The sequence below is a fragment of the Brachycentrus maculatus genome, unplaced genomic scaffold, assembly GCF_059751285.1.
Source record: "Brachycentrus maculatus isolate JH-2025_06_01 unplaced genomic scaffold, ASM5975128v1 h1tg000139l, whole genome shotgun sequence".
Classification (NCBI taxonomy): Eukaryota; Metazoa; Arthropoda; class Insecta; order Trichoptera; family Brachycentridae; genus Brachycentrus; species Brachycentrus maculatus.
The window spans coordinates 578,518-592,598 of NW_028280892.1; the positions used below are offsets into that span (position 1 = coordinate 578,518).

The 14,081-nt window shown below is 36.2% G+C and overlaps 1 protein-coding gene across 1 annotated transcript in view; it reads left to right on the forward strand.

Moving 5' to 3' along the window:
* LOC148309091 (DNA-dependent protein kinase catalytic subunit-like) overlaps window positions 1-14,081 on the forward strand; it is a 67,915-nt gene that overhangs the window by 40,578 nt on the left and 13,256 nt on the right. Inside the window, exons 31-40 of the mRNA XM_088260590.1 lie at window positions 448-617; window positions 2,568-2,876; window positions 4,648-4,841; window positions 5,485-5,657; window positions 6,383-6,580; window positions 7,233-7,360; window positions 9,530-9,709; window positions 10,476-10,691; window positions 12,282-12,445; window positions 13,115-13,308. Coding sequence (XP_088116716.1) covers window positions 448-617; window positions 2,568-2,876; window positions 4,648-4,841; window positions 5,485-5,657; window positions 6,383-6,580; window positions 7,233-7,360; window positions 9,530-9,709; window positions 10,476-10,691; window positions 12,282-12,445; window positions 13,115-13,308 — 1,926 coding nt within the window. The remainder of the gene's footprint in view (window positions 1-447; window positions 618-2,567; window positions 2,877-4,647; window positions 4,842-5,484; window positions 5,658-6,382; window positions 6,581-7,232; window positions 7,361-9,529; window positions 9,710-10,475; window positions 10,692-12,281; window positions 12,446-13,114; window positions 13,309-14,081) is intronic.

A 14,081-nucleotide genomic window follows, 5' to 3' on the forward strand; every position in this document is an offset into this window, starting at 1 on the left:
GTAAGAAACAATCATGTAACTTATGAATAGATCTATTTAGGAGTTTAGATTAGATCGGGTGGTACTTGAACTGGGAAACTTGCACTAAAAAAATGAAAAGAATGCAGATTTATAATACTTTATTTTTAAGTTTTTAAGGTGACAAAATTTTATATAGCCTAATAATCTCATTTCTTTTATTCAAAGATTTTGATATTGAAACGCTTAAAAGCGTCTTTAACATACTGTTGGTAGAGATCGGGAGGGAGAGGTACATACATTTAAAGCGTTAATCTATGTATGTAGTACCTACCCACTTCTATAATTATTTTATATAAAAGGCGCTGAATTTAAAGTGTTTAGATTGAAATATGATTTTTACAAAAAAATCATTCAGATTTACATGTATACAAACTTTCAGAATAGAGTTAGCTGTGTGTTTAAATAAATGAATGTGTTATATTTCAGACGCAAAGTGGAGATTAGTTACGAGGATGGGGTCCAATTGCCCATCAGTCTTACATCGGAGATCAGATCTCTCAAGTCTAACGGGAAATGGAGGGACCTTTTGGAATTGTACGGGAACGCCACACTAGATGAACAATTGGGACTTACTGAGAAGCTTCATTGTACCGAAGGTAATTTACTTGTTTTAATAACAGGTAGGCAGAAAGAATAGATCGCCATACCACTCTATCTTTGTAAACATTCTTCACATTTCGCTCACTCCTTTCAAGAACGTCATATATCAAAAATCATAAATTTTCACTTGTGCATGTTTTGAGAATGGCCATAAAATGTACTATATCTCATCAAAAGCGACTTATTTTTATCTTAATAATTACCCGCTACAGAGCAGAATGTGTTGTTTTTGCCTTTTGAAGAAAAGGTATTTTTTAATAATTTTTTTAAATATACTTAATATTTTTTAAATAAATAAAAAGATCTGTTGCACAGTCAAAAGTTCAATGAGTGGCTTGAAACTTATTTTCAATACATTGTATTATATTAAATATAATACAATGTATTGAAAATACTTATACTAAATATTTTTAAAATGGAGAAAAAACCTTCAGGTTTTACCTAAAAATATATCTTGCACAGTAGAAAGTTCAATAAGTAGCTTGATATTTACTTTTAATACATTGTATAATATTTTCAAACTTTAAAAACGATCTCCTGAAAAATCAAGTTTTTTGATTCATGACGTTGTTGAAAGGAGTGAGCGATTTGCAAACGTATTAATAATTACAATAAAAATAGTAATTATTATTAAAACAAAAACTTGTAAAATCAGAAAAACGTGGTATGATCAAGTATTTCAAATACTGTGCTGGTAAATTGGTCAGGTCAGGAGTCCGAATAATCAGTGTGTATGTATGAGGAGATACATGAATGTGGAAGGGACAAAGATGGTTTGCAAAGACAGATTGGTTTTGTGTTCTATTCTCCCTGCCTACCCTTGCAGTGAAGCGGTGTGATGGTTAGTTAGTTAGTTTTTTTTATAATAATAATAATGATGGACAATTTACAGTATTTTGAGGGTCTTTGTTCACATATCAGGATTTTTCACTAAGGAGTAATTTTTATTTATTAATGTAAATGGAGAAGAATAAAGAAGTCTGTCAATTATGCTGTTAACACACTATGGACAGGAGAGATGTTTCTACTCGTTTAGTTGATTGATGCTTTAGAACGGGAAGGGTATTTTTACCTTCTCTGTTGGCCTCATTGCAAAGCCAGAAAAGAAGGAATTACATATTTGATGTTTTTATATTTATTTTACGCACCAATCTCTCTGTAAAGGTCTTAACTTATGTCGAGTTGTGGTCCCGTGGTTAGTGTCGCGGACTCTTGAGTTTACCAATTCTACCCATTATTGACAACCACACTACTCAAATTCTTGGAAGAAAAAACAAAATACAAAAAATAATATGAAAATAACTCCTGTAATTGGATATAATCCAAATTTTGTGAACAAATATTGGGACACACTCAAAATACCTTTAGAAACCTTGTTCTTGAATCACTAGAACTTCACTAGAGACATCTATTGGTGAGATGTAAAGAAGCTTTTTACTAAGCAGAAACTCTTATATTAGTATGTGAGGTCCGAATCCTGGATTATAATCACACACATCGCTCACTCCTTTCAAGAACGTCATAAATCAAAATTCGTAAATTTTCAGTTTTGCATGTTTTCGGAATGCCCAGAAAATGTACTATATCCCAGCAAAAGAGTCATATTTTTAACTTAATATTTACCCGCTACAGGGCATAAAATGTTGTTTTTGCATTTTGAAATTATTTTTTTAAATAAACTAAATATTTTTCAAACGGAAAAAAAAACTTCAGATTTTACCTAAAAAGATCTGTTGTACAGTAAAAAGTTCAATAAGTGGCTTGATATTTATTTTTAATACATTTTATTATATTGTTAAACTTTAAAAACGTTCTCCTGAAAAATCAAGTATTTTGATTTATGACGTTCTTGAAAGGAGTGAGCGACATGAGAAACGCCAGAAAATACCATTTTCATTTTTATTATTTAAGCTTATAATAAGGCATTTCATCTATGTATCTCTTAGAATACTTCCACTGCTACGCCCGCCTATCCGACTGGGAGGAACTGCTCGTCCAGATGGGGGACCACCTCTGCCCGGAGTCCGACGAGACCTCGACCTTCCGCTCGGATGCGCCGGGCCTCCTGGACTACCGGCTGCTGTGGAGGTCAGAGTGGCGGCGAGACACCTTCCTCCCGTACGCGTTCCAGGCCCACATGCAACGCATGGCCACCGTGGTCACTGTCAACGGGTTCTTTGCGGCCGATAAGACCCTGAAAACTAAGCTGAAAGAGGACATTGGGGACTTTGGTGACTGTGTGGATAATTGGAAGGGTAAGCTGAAAGATTTGATGAGATTTTTTTACAGGTATCTCAACTTTTTTTTTATTGAATTTTTTTTTCTTACAATTTAAATAATAGAAAATACTTGATAAATATACAAAACATTTCAATTTTAACGTTTCTACCTCTCTAATAAATAAGATACTTGTGTTTAGAGAGGGAGTTTGTTTTACAATTTAAAAAAAAAAACAAAGTAAATTAAAAATAAAAATAAATAATCCTTGGGATGTGGTCTAGGTAGGGGTGAGTCTTATATGTTTTTTCAAATTTAGTTTTAAAGGTTTGATAATTTTTTATATATTTTAAGTTTTCCGGAAGTTTATCAAAGTTTTTTTTACCTACGTAAGTATAATGGTTTAATGCTGCTGTTGTTTTACATCTGTGCGATGTTAAATTATTAAAAATCTATAGTTATGTGAATTTTGCACTTCAGTTGTTTTTTCTTTAAAAGATAGAGGCTTTAAAAATTTCTTCAATTGTTGGTACATTAAGTTCTTCGAATGCTAATTTCGAAGGGTAAGTTCTGGGCTTTTAAAGAATTATTAGATGGGAGTTGCATTTATATTTATCTTGCTTATTATGTACGAGGTTTATAAATCATTAAGTGGATTTTTGTTTCTTCTAGGTAAAAAAAATAAATTATTTGAATCTGTGTTGGGAACAGGAGAGATAATCTAGTGTGAGCTAATCAGGAACTGCTTAGTATTTGCTCATTGCTGGGAGGAAACCACATAAAACTCCTGGTGTCTCAATTTGAGATGAAAGTTATATCATTTCATTAATTGATTCGGCAGTCAGTTTGTGGTAAAATCTATCAATTTTTAATTAATGTTTTACTTAGTAAATAACACTATTTCTTAAAATCTACTGTGACATGTGTTTCGATACATTCCGCATACTCGTGTTTGAAAATGATGCGGAATGCACTGCAACACAGGTCACAGTAGATTTTAAGAAATAGTGGTATTAACTCTAGTAAAACATTAGTTAAAAATGAAAGTTCTATCGTTTATATACAAAAGAAGATGGAAGTTTGAGTATCCCAGGGCTTAACAAATTGGATGCAATATAAATGTTCAATATTGGGCAGAATGGTAAATGTTACACAAGTGTATAAAGTCATTGAAGCCAGAGATAAATGCTAGGTCGTAAACCCTGGAATGATCAGCATCTTCTTTTGCATATATACAATAGATATTTGTCAGTAAGGTGAATAATCCAATCCAATAGAATCCAATAGAATAAATCATAATAAATTGCCAACAAGACGTTTTTTGATATTTCAACATAGATGAAGAAGTCTTTTGATATGGAGATATAGAAGTCAGGGCATTTACAGTAAATCATGACAGTTTTAATTAAAAATATTGTTTTTTGCCATCTCATCAAAGATGAAGAAGAATATGGAAGTCTGGGCATTTACGGGGCTGACGACCATTATAGGCTGGTTTAAGTGATCACTTTACACACGTGTAACATTCACCAATTCTACCCATTATCGACAACCACACTACTCAAATTCTTGGAAGAAAAAACAAAATACAAAAAATAATATGAAAATAACTCCTGTAATTGGAGATAATCCAAATTTTGTGAACAAATATTTTGACACACTCAAAATGTTGTAAATTTTTGTAATCACTCTCCTTCTCATTCATCGTTCACTTTGTGTAATACTACTTTTAGAGTGTTATATTACCATACCACAAAGTTAACAATGCTTTTAATATACAAAACAAAATATATTGTTTTCTTTTGCTAGGCGATTCCCAGAAAAGTGAATATATGCTCTCAACTCTGGTGCACAATCTCGCCTTGTGGAAAGCCGTCACGGGAAACCCGGAGAGAGACGTTTCCGACTCTTCCCTGAACTGGATCCGAGGGTTGTGGGCTGCGGAGACCAAAACAGACCGCAACCGTACGGCCATGCCCGGCACCCTTGATAAATTACTCACGGTATGTATGTTCTTCCTCTTATTGCTTACTATATCAACACCCAATGGTACACAAAAGACTGCATTGGATTAAAACGTTCTGTGCGTCAAATACAGCTTCTGTGTCCGTACAAATATTGCGGCCACGCATTGATGGGAGTCGTGTTGAATAAAAATAAGGATTTGTAGTCGGTTTTAGGTGTTTTGAAAACACGGGGGAATACACTTATTTCTGATGTTTTAATAGAAACTAGAATTTGATTTTTAACAAAGTTATGGGTATTCAAAAATTCACAATTTTATGTTTATCTGTATGACATTTTTTTATACACAGTGAATGTGTTATTAATATTGAGTACAATTGTTCGCCTCCGTAGTGTAATGGTCAGCATGTTGGCTACTTTACTGGAGTTCCAGGGTTCGATTCCCAGGGGGGGGTGTCAAATAAATATAAGAGTGAATGATTTTTTGCACTAATATTTATTCAATATTACCCCAGACTGGTACTTAAAGCACAGGGCTAACCTTTCCTTCATGTGTTAACGATCAAGATAACACTGCATTTATATGATGCAGTGCCCTGTGCACCATTGAGTGCGGGCGCATAAGGATTTGAAGAAGAAAAGGAAATTAGTAGTCATCTCACCAAGTCATACATTATCTAGCTGGCCGAGACACGCAAGTTTCTAGAAGTCTTCTCGTCAATCAGCGTCAGGGGAAGTCGCCACACTGAAGAGTACCTCAGAGGGGCCATCGCACACTTGGGACAGAGCTGGAGGCACTGTGTGCCCCACCGGGAAGATGACACCCTGGCCTGGGACGTGAGACTGGCCTGCAGGTAAGGTATCATTTTATTTTTATTTTATTTTTTTTGGCAGTCACCCAGTGAGAGGATGTTTCTGCCGGTGCCAAGTCTTATTTTTATTTACAAACAAAATAAAAATAACTTATTCTTTTCATAGATCCTCAGGATCTGTCTGTGCCTCCGCCTGTCGCTCTTGGGATGTTGACTGCCAACTATCTCTCCACCTTTTTGGAGGTCTGCCTGGGGGTCTACTTCCTTCAGGATTTCCTTGAAGGCGGTTCGTGGATGTCTGTCTTCTGGCATTCTAATTACATGCTCTCGCCTTCGTTGTCGTTCCCACCTCACAATATCTTCCACCTTACACATGCTCCGGATATCAATGTTTCTTACGCAGCGTATATATCGGAGTTTCCATCTCAGAGATTTGAAGTGGATATTTCATGATTTCTTGATGTCTTTTGTTCCATGAGGTGATGCTGCAACAGGCAATTCTTGTTTGATTATGTTTCCATTTTCTCAATGTCTCAGTCTTAGCATGGGTCGTGTTCCAGATCTGTCCTTTTTCCGAGGCTTTTGCGGCAGTTTTATGAGCCTTTTTACTATTTATAGATAGTTAGCTAGCCTATTCAATAAACCTTCCTCCTTTCTCAAAACAATTAATTAAAAATTTCTCCAAGTTCTCCATGTCAAAATTTTAGAGGTCCGCCTTGTGGACACTAAAATTAATTACAGCAAGGGTTAATAGGCATTATTCCCAGGTCGGTGTACACCGCCCGCCTTCAGAGCCAGCTGAAGAAGCAGATTTCGCAGGCCGACTGTGAGGAGCGAGTGAGAATCGGCACACTCATACAGCAGCTGTGCAAGACTCAGAGATTCGCCGAACTCAACCTGCTCAAGGCCGCCATTCACCAGAAGAATTTGGATCTGTCGGATAAGCTTATTAAGAAACATTACGAGTGAGTATTTCTGGCCATCGTGGATTATACTTCATGAGCTACACTAGTTACGCTTTCCTAAAAGGGTTGAGTATAAACTCTGTCTACTCATGCTCCAGAGTATCCAAAGGAGGTGTGCATTCCAGACGAATTGGTTGATAGACGTCTCATGCTTTAATCGGCTACAACTACAATGGGCAAAGTGATCTTACCAGCTCGCAACCAGCGCAATAAATTGCCTTTGCTGTTGCGGGACCGATGGCATGGAATGCTCTTCCACCAGTAGTTAGAAACAGTAATAGTGAAAGTTAGAAGAAAAAAAAAGTTTTTTGTTTTTTTTTGAAAAAAAAAACTTTCCAGTCAATGACAAAAGACATACACATGTGTACTTTTTGTTTTCGTTATTGAATACTTTTCTTCTCTATCTTTTTTATTTTAGTAGTTTAAAATTCTCCTTGTTTAAAGATTCAATAAAAACTGAAAAATTTTGTTGTTTAATGCCTTGCTCTAGTGCATTTATCAGAAATTTTATCTTAATTAAATCTCATCAGTCAAAGGGTTAATGTAAGGTTTTCACAGATTACGCCTTTAGAACAATCAAGACAATCTGACCGTTGAAATGTGTGGTTTTCAGGTATTTGGACTATGATGAAGTTGTATGTATGGTTTTCAGGTATTTGGATAATGATGAAGAACTCGCTTGGGGCTTGCAAATCACTAAACTGATGAAGCTTAAAGTTGAGAACCAAAACAATCCGAGCAAAGTTATCGATGCCATTCTTGAGACTTGGAAATTTGGAGGTAAATCAGAATTTGTACCTTGTTAAATATCTAAGTAATCCCTCAGAGACAAAATAAAAAGTTTACGAATTCATGGTAGCCTAGGTATAACAGACATCAATAGTAAGGTAGAGGAAAGGCAATTGAAATGGTACGGGCACATAGGAGAGAACCTGATCATATTGTGAACCAGGCAATCGCTGTGGATGTTCCTCGAATGACATCTAGAGGAAGACCAAAGAATTCATGGATGGTGCAGAAAGTAAAAATGATACAAAGGTATGGCCTAGGTCACATTGCCCAGGACAGAAGGACCTTTAGCGTAAGGACGAGGAGAACTGACTCCAGCAGTCTTCAAAGACAATAAGTTGGGATAGAGCCAGGAAAATATCCAAATAAAAAAAAGAATTGACAGAAATATAGATACTGCTGTAAAAGCTTGATAGTTTCAATTTCGCCACTGTTCAAAATGAAATTACAGAATCCACGCGGCTCGCATAACCGTATGTGTTTTCACAAAACATTCCCTGTACGCGGCTGACATAACCGTTTGTGTTTTTACTTTGCTCCAAGTTTCGAACCTCAGTTCAACTTGGAGGGATTTTTTCATGGTGTGGAACTTTGGATAAAATAATACGTCAATCCTTGGCCTTATGACATCTGTTGAAATATCTGACTAATAATTTGTAACATCACAAGGATAAATAAAAGAACAGATCCCTGATTTTTCTTGCGGTCGGTAATTAGTTCGCGCCATAATCATACCCTATATCTGTCTCACTCTCGACGCTACGCATCACCAGTGGGTAAGAGTGACACACGATGCGTGCTTTGATTTATTTATGTTACGATCTTATTTGTTTATATTACGATATATTTCAAGAATAATGTGACACGAGTGTATTATAGAGTACCAAAAAAGCACAATGAATCCCATTGAACGTTTTTGTTTAAGAAAATAAATCGTTTCTTAACTAAATACATGATAAAAGTAATCATTTAAAAAACGGCGAAATACCGCCGCGCACGGGCGTCTCTCAGGAACAAAGTTAACGCGGTTAAAAGGTTAAAATATGTAAATGAGGAAATAACATTTTTAATTATCTTTATTTTTGGCATGATCAAGTGTTTCAAGTGCTTGAAAGTGATCAGCTCGCTTACAAAGGCTGCGTGGCGTTCTACTCTCCCTACCCACCCCTGTGGGGAAGAGGCGTGATGGTTAGTTAGTTATATTCTTTATTGATATGGCGTTAACTTTTTGGAATGACATGTTAATTATTAAAAATTAAACACTTGTATTGGTCCACTAATTGACTTTTTATTTTACACAACTAGTTTCAAAAACTACGGATGTTTTCAATTAGTGGTTAGTTAGTCAATTCAATACCGAGTTTGGGAAAAAGTTTTTCATCTCAGATACGGAGTAATCAATCCTTTGTTCACATTATTTTTTGACATCTCATCAAAGATGAAGAAGAATATGGAAGTCTGGGCATTTACGTGCAACATTCACCAATTCAACCCATTATTGACAACCACGCCACTCAAATTCTTGGAAGTTCTATATATATGAACCAATTTCGAAACATTGTTCTTGAATCACTAGAACTTAGCTAGAGACATCTATTGATGAGATGTAAAGAAGCTTTTTACTAAGCAGAAACTCTTATATTACTAGTATGTGAGGTCCGAATCCTGGATTATAATCACACACATGAGAAACGCCAGAAAATACTATTCTTGGAAGTTCTATATATATATATATAATATATATATATATATATATATAAAACCCTTATCCGCACCCCAATGGTGCATAGGGCACTGCTTTATATAAACGCAGTGTTATCTTGATAGTTTACACATGAAGGAAAGGTGATCAGCCCCCCGCTTCAAGACCAGTCCAGGGTAATATTGAATAAATATTACAGTGAAAAAAATCACTTATATTTATTTGACCCCCCTGGGAATCGAACCCGGGACCTCCATAACGGTAGCCGAGCGTGCTGACCATTACACTACGGAGGCGAACATATATATGAACCAATTTTGAAACATTGTTCTTGAATCACTAGAACTTCACTAGAGACATCTATTGGTGAGATGAAAAGAAGCTTTTTATTGAGCAGAAACTCTTTTAATTTGGACACACTCAAAATGTTGTAATCCTTTGTTCATTTTTCTTCACAGAGAATGTTAGAGAAACTTGTCACGGAGATGGGGATATAGAATCTCACCTGGAGCTCGTGCTTACTGCTTCCGATATGGCAGACCAGTTGTGCTCCCAACTGAACGATCCTTGCTGGAGGGATCCTGGAGTTCAGAAAGCAGTCATGGATATCTTGCACCCTAATGCCCCTGTTAGCGAAGGTGTGTAGCAGCAATTACTCTTTTCTCTTGACATCTCAACAAAGATAAAGAAGAATATAAAAGTTTGGGTATTTAGGGTCCGCCTCCATGGTCAATGGTCAGCGTGTTTAGCTACCGTGCTGGAGGTCCCGGGTTCGATTCCCAGGGGGGGGGTGAAAATAAATATTTGTGATTATACACTCTAATATATATTCAATATTACCCTGGACTGGTTCCTGAAGTGCAAGAGTGACAACATTGCCTTCATGTAAGTACCGAATTTGATGCAGTGCCCTATGCACCATTGGGTGTAGACAAGGGTTGCGAGTAAGTAAGTAAGTAAGTATTTATAGGCTTGCAACGCGTCATAGACTGGTTCATGCAATTATTTTATATTTATATAATTAATATATGGTATCTATACTATGTATATATGATTTGATTAATATCACTAGTCTGTTTTTGGTTGATTGGAAGATACTGCTTTTTAGCAATAAGCCAGCCAATATACTAATTTATTTTCTGTACATAAAGTTTAAATAAGTAAAAATTTTTTTTCATCAGTGTTCAGTCATCTTTTGTAATTTATGTTTTTTTTTTAATATTCAAGCACTATCCACCCTCTGATTGCGAACAGCTATATATGGTATCAAACGTTTTGATCAATATCACTAGTCTGTTTTTGGTTGGTTGGAAGATATTTGACTTTTTAGCAATAAGCCCGCCAATGTACTTATTTCTTTTCTGTGCATAAAGTTTAAATAAATAAATGTATTTTTTTCTTCAGTGTTCAGTCCCAGCCGACTGCGCCAAGAGCTGGTCGGGTACGGCACCGGCCTGCTGCAGCGCGCCGTGCAGACTGCGGAGGCCGACGCGGCGGGGGCCGGCGGAGGCGAGGGGCGGAGGGAACGCGCCCCCTCCCGCTGGCGAGCCAACTTGCTGGCCGAGACGTACATGCACATGGTGCGCTACTGCAGGAAGGCCAAGGCGGAATATTGTGACGGTGGGTTTGTATAAGTTTACTCAAATAAATACCCAAATAAATAACCTTTACTCAAATAAAAAAAATTTAACCCTTATCCGCACCCCGATGGTGCATAGGGCACTGCATCATATAAACGCAGTGTTATCTTGATCGTTAACACACGAAGGAAAGGTGATCACCCCTCCGCTTCAGGCACCAGTCCAGGGTAATATTGAATAAATATTAAAGTGAAAAAATCACTTATATTTATTACACCCCCTTCTGAGAATCGAACCCGGAACCTCCAGAACGGTAGCCGAGCATGCTGACCATTACACTGCGGAAGTGGACAAAAGTTTACTTAAATAAATGTTTAAGTTTACTCAAATAAATACCCAAATAACCTTTACTCTAATAAATATCACTATTTATTAAATTCTGTACAGTGTTTGATAATGAATTAATCGAAATACAAAGCTTACAATAACTTCTAAGCAAACTCAATTAAAATTTTAAGTTTTGTTTCTTGGTGGAACTGAATTTTATAGAATAAATAAAAACTATGTGGTTTTTTCCACATTTATTTTATTAAACCATATCAAATTAATTTATTAGTTATAATTAATTCATTTAATATGGTCAAAAATGGCTTACTGTTAAGTAAATCCTCAGAAAATATTACTTAACACATTGTGTACGGTGTGCACATATTTGTGCGTTTCAGAAACCTTGTGTGGTGGCGGGGTGCACATTTTTGTGCATTTCGGCTACCTTCAATTTAGTATGCAAAAAACACGTCATAAACTTCTAATCTCTTGGCCTTTTTGCTTTTGTTGTGTAGTGGATAGATGTCGTTGTAATATAAAAAAATAATACTGATATTTACTGGTTCAAAACATAGCTAATGGTCGTAATCTGTTTTGAAGGAAATGTTACAAATTAACTTTAAACAATGGATACAGACGGTGCGTTTTTTTCTTTGTCCTAAGATGAAATAAAATACAAATATCATTGTCCTTTACTTAAGTCGGCAGTTGGTACTTACAAAGCAATAAACGCGTGTGGGGAAAGCCCATAAATCATTTTTTATTCGCAGATTTTGAGTTTTCGGCGGTTGTTAAACTGTGTTATTTTCTAATATTTTATTAGTGTTTTTAACATTTTTTTTACTTTTGTGATTTGTGGACTAACATGATTTTATTTTGAGACGTTAGAGACCATTTAACCGTTTTTGTATTGTTTTCGAGTTCAACCTCAAGTTTAAAATATGAAGTTCACTGACATATTTTATATTTCCGGACAGCTGTCTAATGTCGCCCGCCTCAAGATACAGTTTTATCAAAACATTGCCGTAACTAATGTGTTAACAATAAGCCTTCTAATTTATTACACAACTGATTGTATAAACAACTGTTATATAGAGGGTGTACTGGCAAAAACTAGTTAACGTTTTTTGCCAGTATACCCACGGTATTACTCTTCACTATTATGTAATAGTAAAGAGTAGTTTATACCGTCGCATCACAGATTAGATTCGATTCTCATCAATTGCAAAAAAATATGTTACCAATTATTTTTTGGTTGGTTTATATATAAATATGAAACTAACACTGGCAAATTTTTCTTTAGTTTCAGACAGTAATTGTGTAAATTTAGTTAATTTCATTATTACCGGAGTTCTTCGCGCCATGCAACACGGCCACCAAGAAGCCAGAAAACTGTTCCCAGTATTACTGCTGGAGCTAGAATTACTATCACCTGATGACCATGCTATAGAAATCTTTAAAAACGAGGTAAATATATCGATTTCTTAGATTTTCATTTACCCTAAATTATGGAAGTTAAGTAATCAAGTTGGCAAAAGAAGAATAAAGTAGACCCTCCGCCCCACCCGCAATGTACTGATCACAAATAACCACAAACCCAATTCTGATCTGCACCATGTTTTTTGGCGTCTCTCGCGCTCTACCAAAAGTAAGCAAATAGAACGCTTATAAAAGTCTCCCGCTCTCTACTAACAGTATGTAAAAGACACTTTTAAGCGTTTCCCGCAAACAATGTAATAAAAATAATATTACTGTAACGTATAACGGTACTGGAACACTTATGATGAGGATGACGGAAATGAAAGTCAATTATTTATTTTCCGAAAATTACAAAAGTAATAAGGGCGAGAAGAACAAAGCGACGCCAATAGAAAAAGAGCGAGCGCGACGTATAGGTATACGTTTGAATTTTATATGAGTATTTATATTCTTATCTGAGCACACAAAAATTTGTCCTCCACCCTTTATATAGGATTTTGAAGGAGTTAAATGTGGTAGGGACAATATTATAAACAAATAAAGTCGATGAACTGCGTCTCTTTGTTCTTCTCGCATACATTTATGAATACAATTTTAATACATAAATTTTTATATAAAATACACAAATTAAGAAGGAACAATTATTTAAATTGGTAGGTGGAGAAGACACCCAGTTGGATGTTTCTGCCTTGGGTGACCCAGATCTTGGCTCATCTTCCTACGCTGCAGGAGTGCCTGCTGCCTCTCACAGTGCGGGTGGCCAGCCAGTACCCAGCCGCCCTCAGGCATCACTACCGACTGTCCCGGGACACTTGGAAACCCTTGTGTTCCATGAAAGATATCATTGAAAGGTATATTCTTCTAACCCGGGGGTTTCCAATCTTTTTCAGCCCGCGGCGCACTTCAAAGTTTAGTATTTTGTCACGGCGCCCTACTTTAGTGAGCTATTTGGAATAGATAATATGACTATATACATATGTATATATATTATAGTCGAAAGAAATAGGTACTTACCTACAGTAATAGAAGTTGGGTAGAAAGATGCTAGCTCTCAAAATATAAATTGTTACTTTATAGGTACCTGTGAATATTTGTGGTTTCGGAAAATGATAGAGGATCGACTCACGGCGCCCCTCTTGACTTTCTACGGCTCACCAGGGCGCCGCGGCGCACACTTTGGGAACCCCTATTCTAACCCTTATCCGCACCCAATGGTGCATAAGGCACTGCATCGTATTGACGCAGTGTTATCTTGATTGTTACTTATATGAAGGCACTGTGGTCACACCTGCGCTTCAGTAACCAGTCCAGGGTAATATTAAATAAATATTAGAATGTAAAATCACCAATATTTATATCACCCCCCCTGGGAATCGAACCCGGGACTTCCAGCACGGTAGCTAAACACGCTAACCATTACACCATGGAGGGGGACTGGAAAGGTATATACTGGAAAAATATCCTCTACTTTGGAAATCACTGATCTTAGGTCATAATTCCATCATTAAAAAGTTTTATGTTGCGTTTGTGCAAAGACGATTACAAGACCATTCTAAAAAGATACTCCAACTATATCATATAAGTATTCTAAGACATTAAAGTTTTTTTTCTTTATTTTAAATTC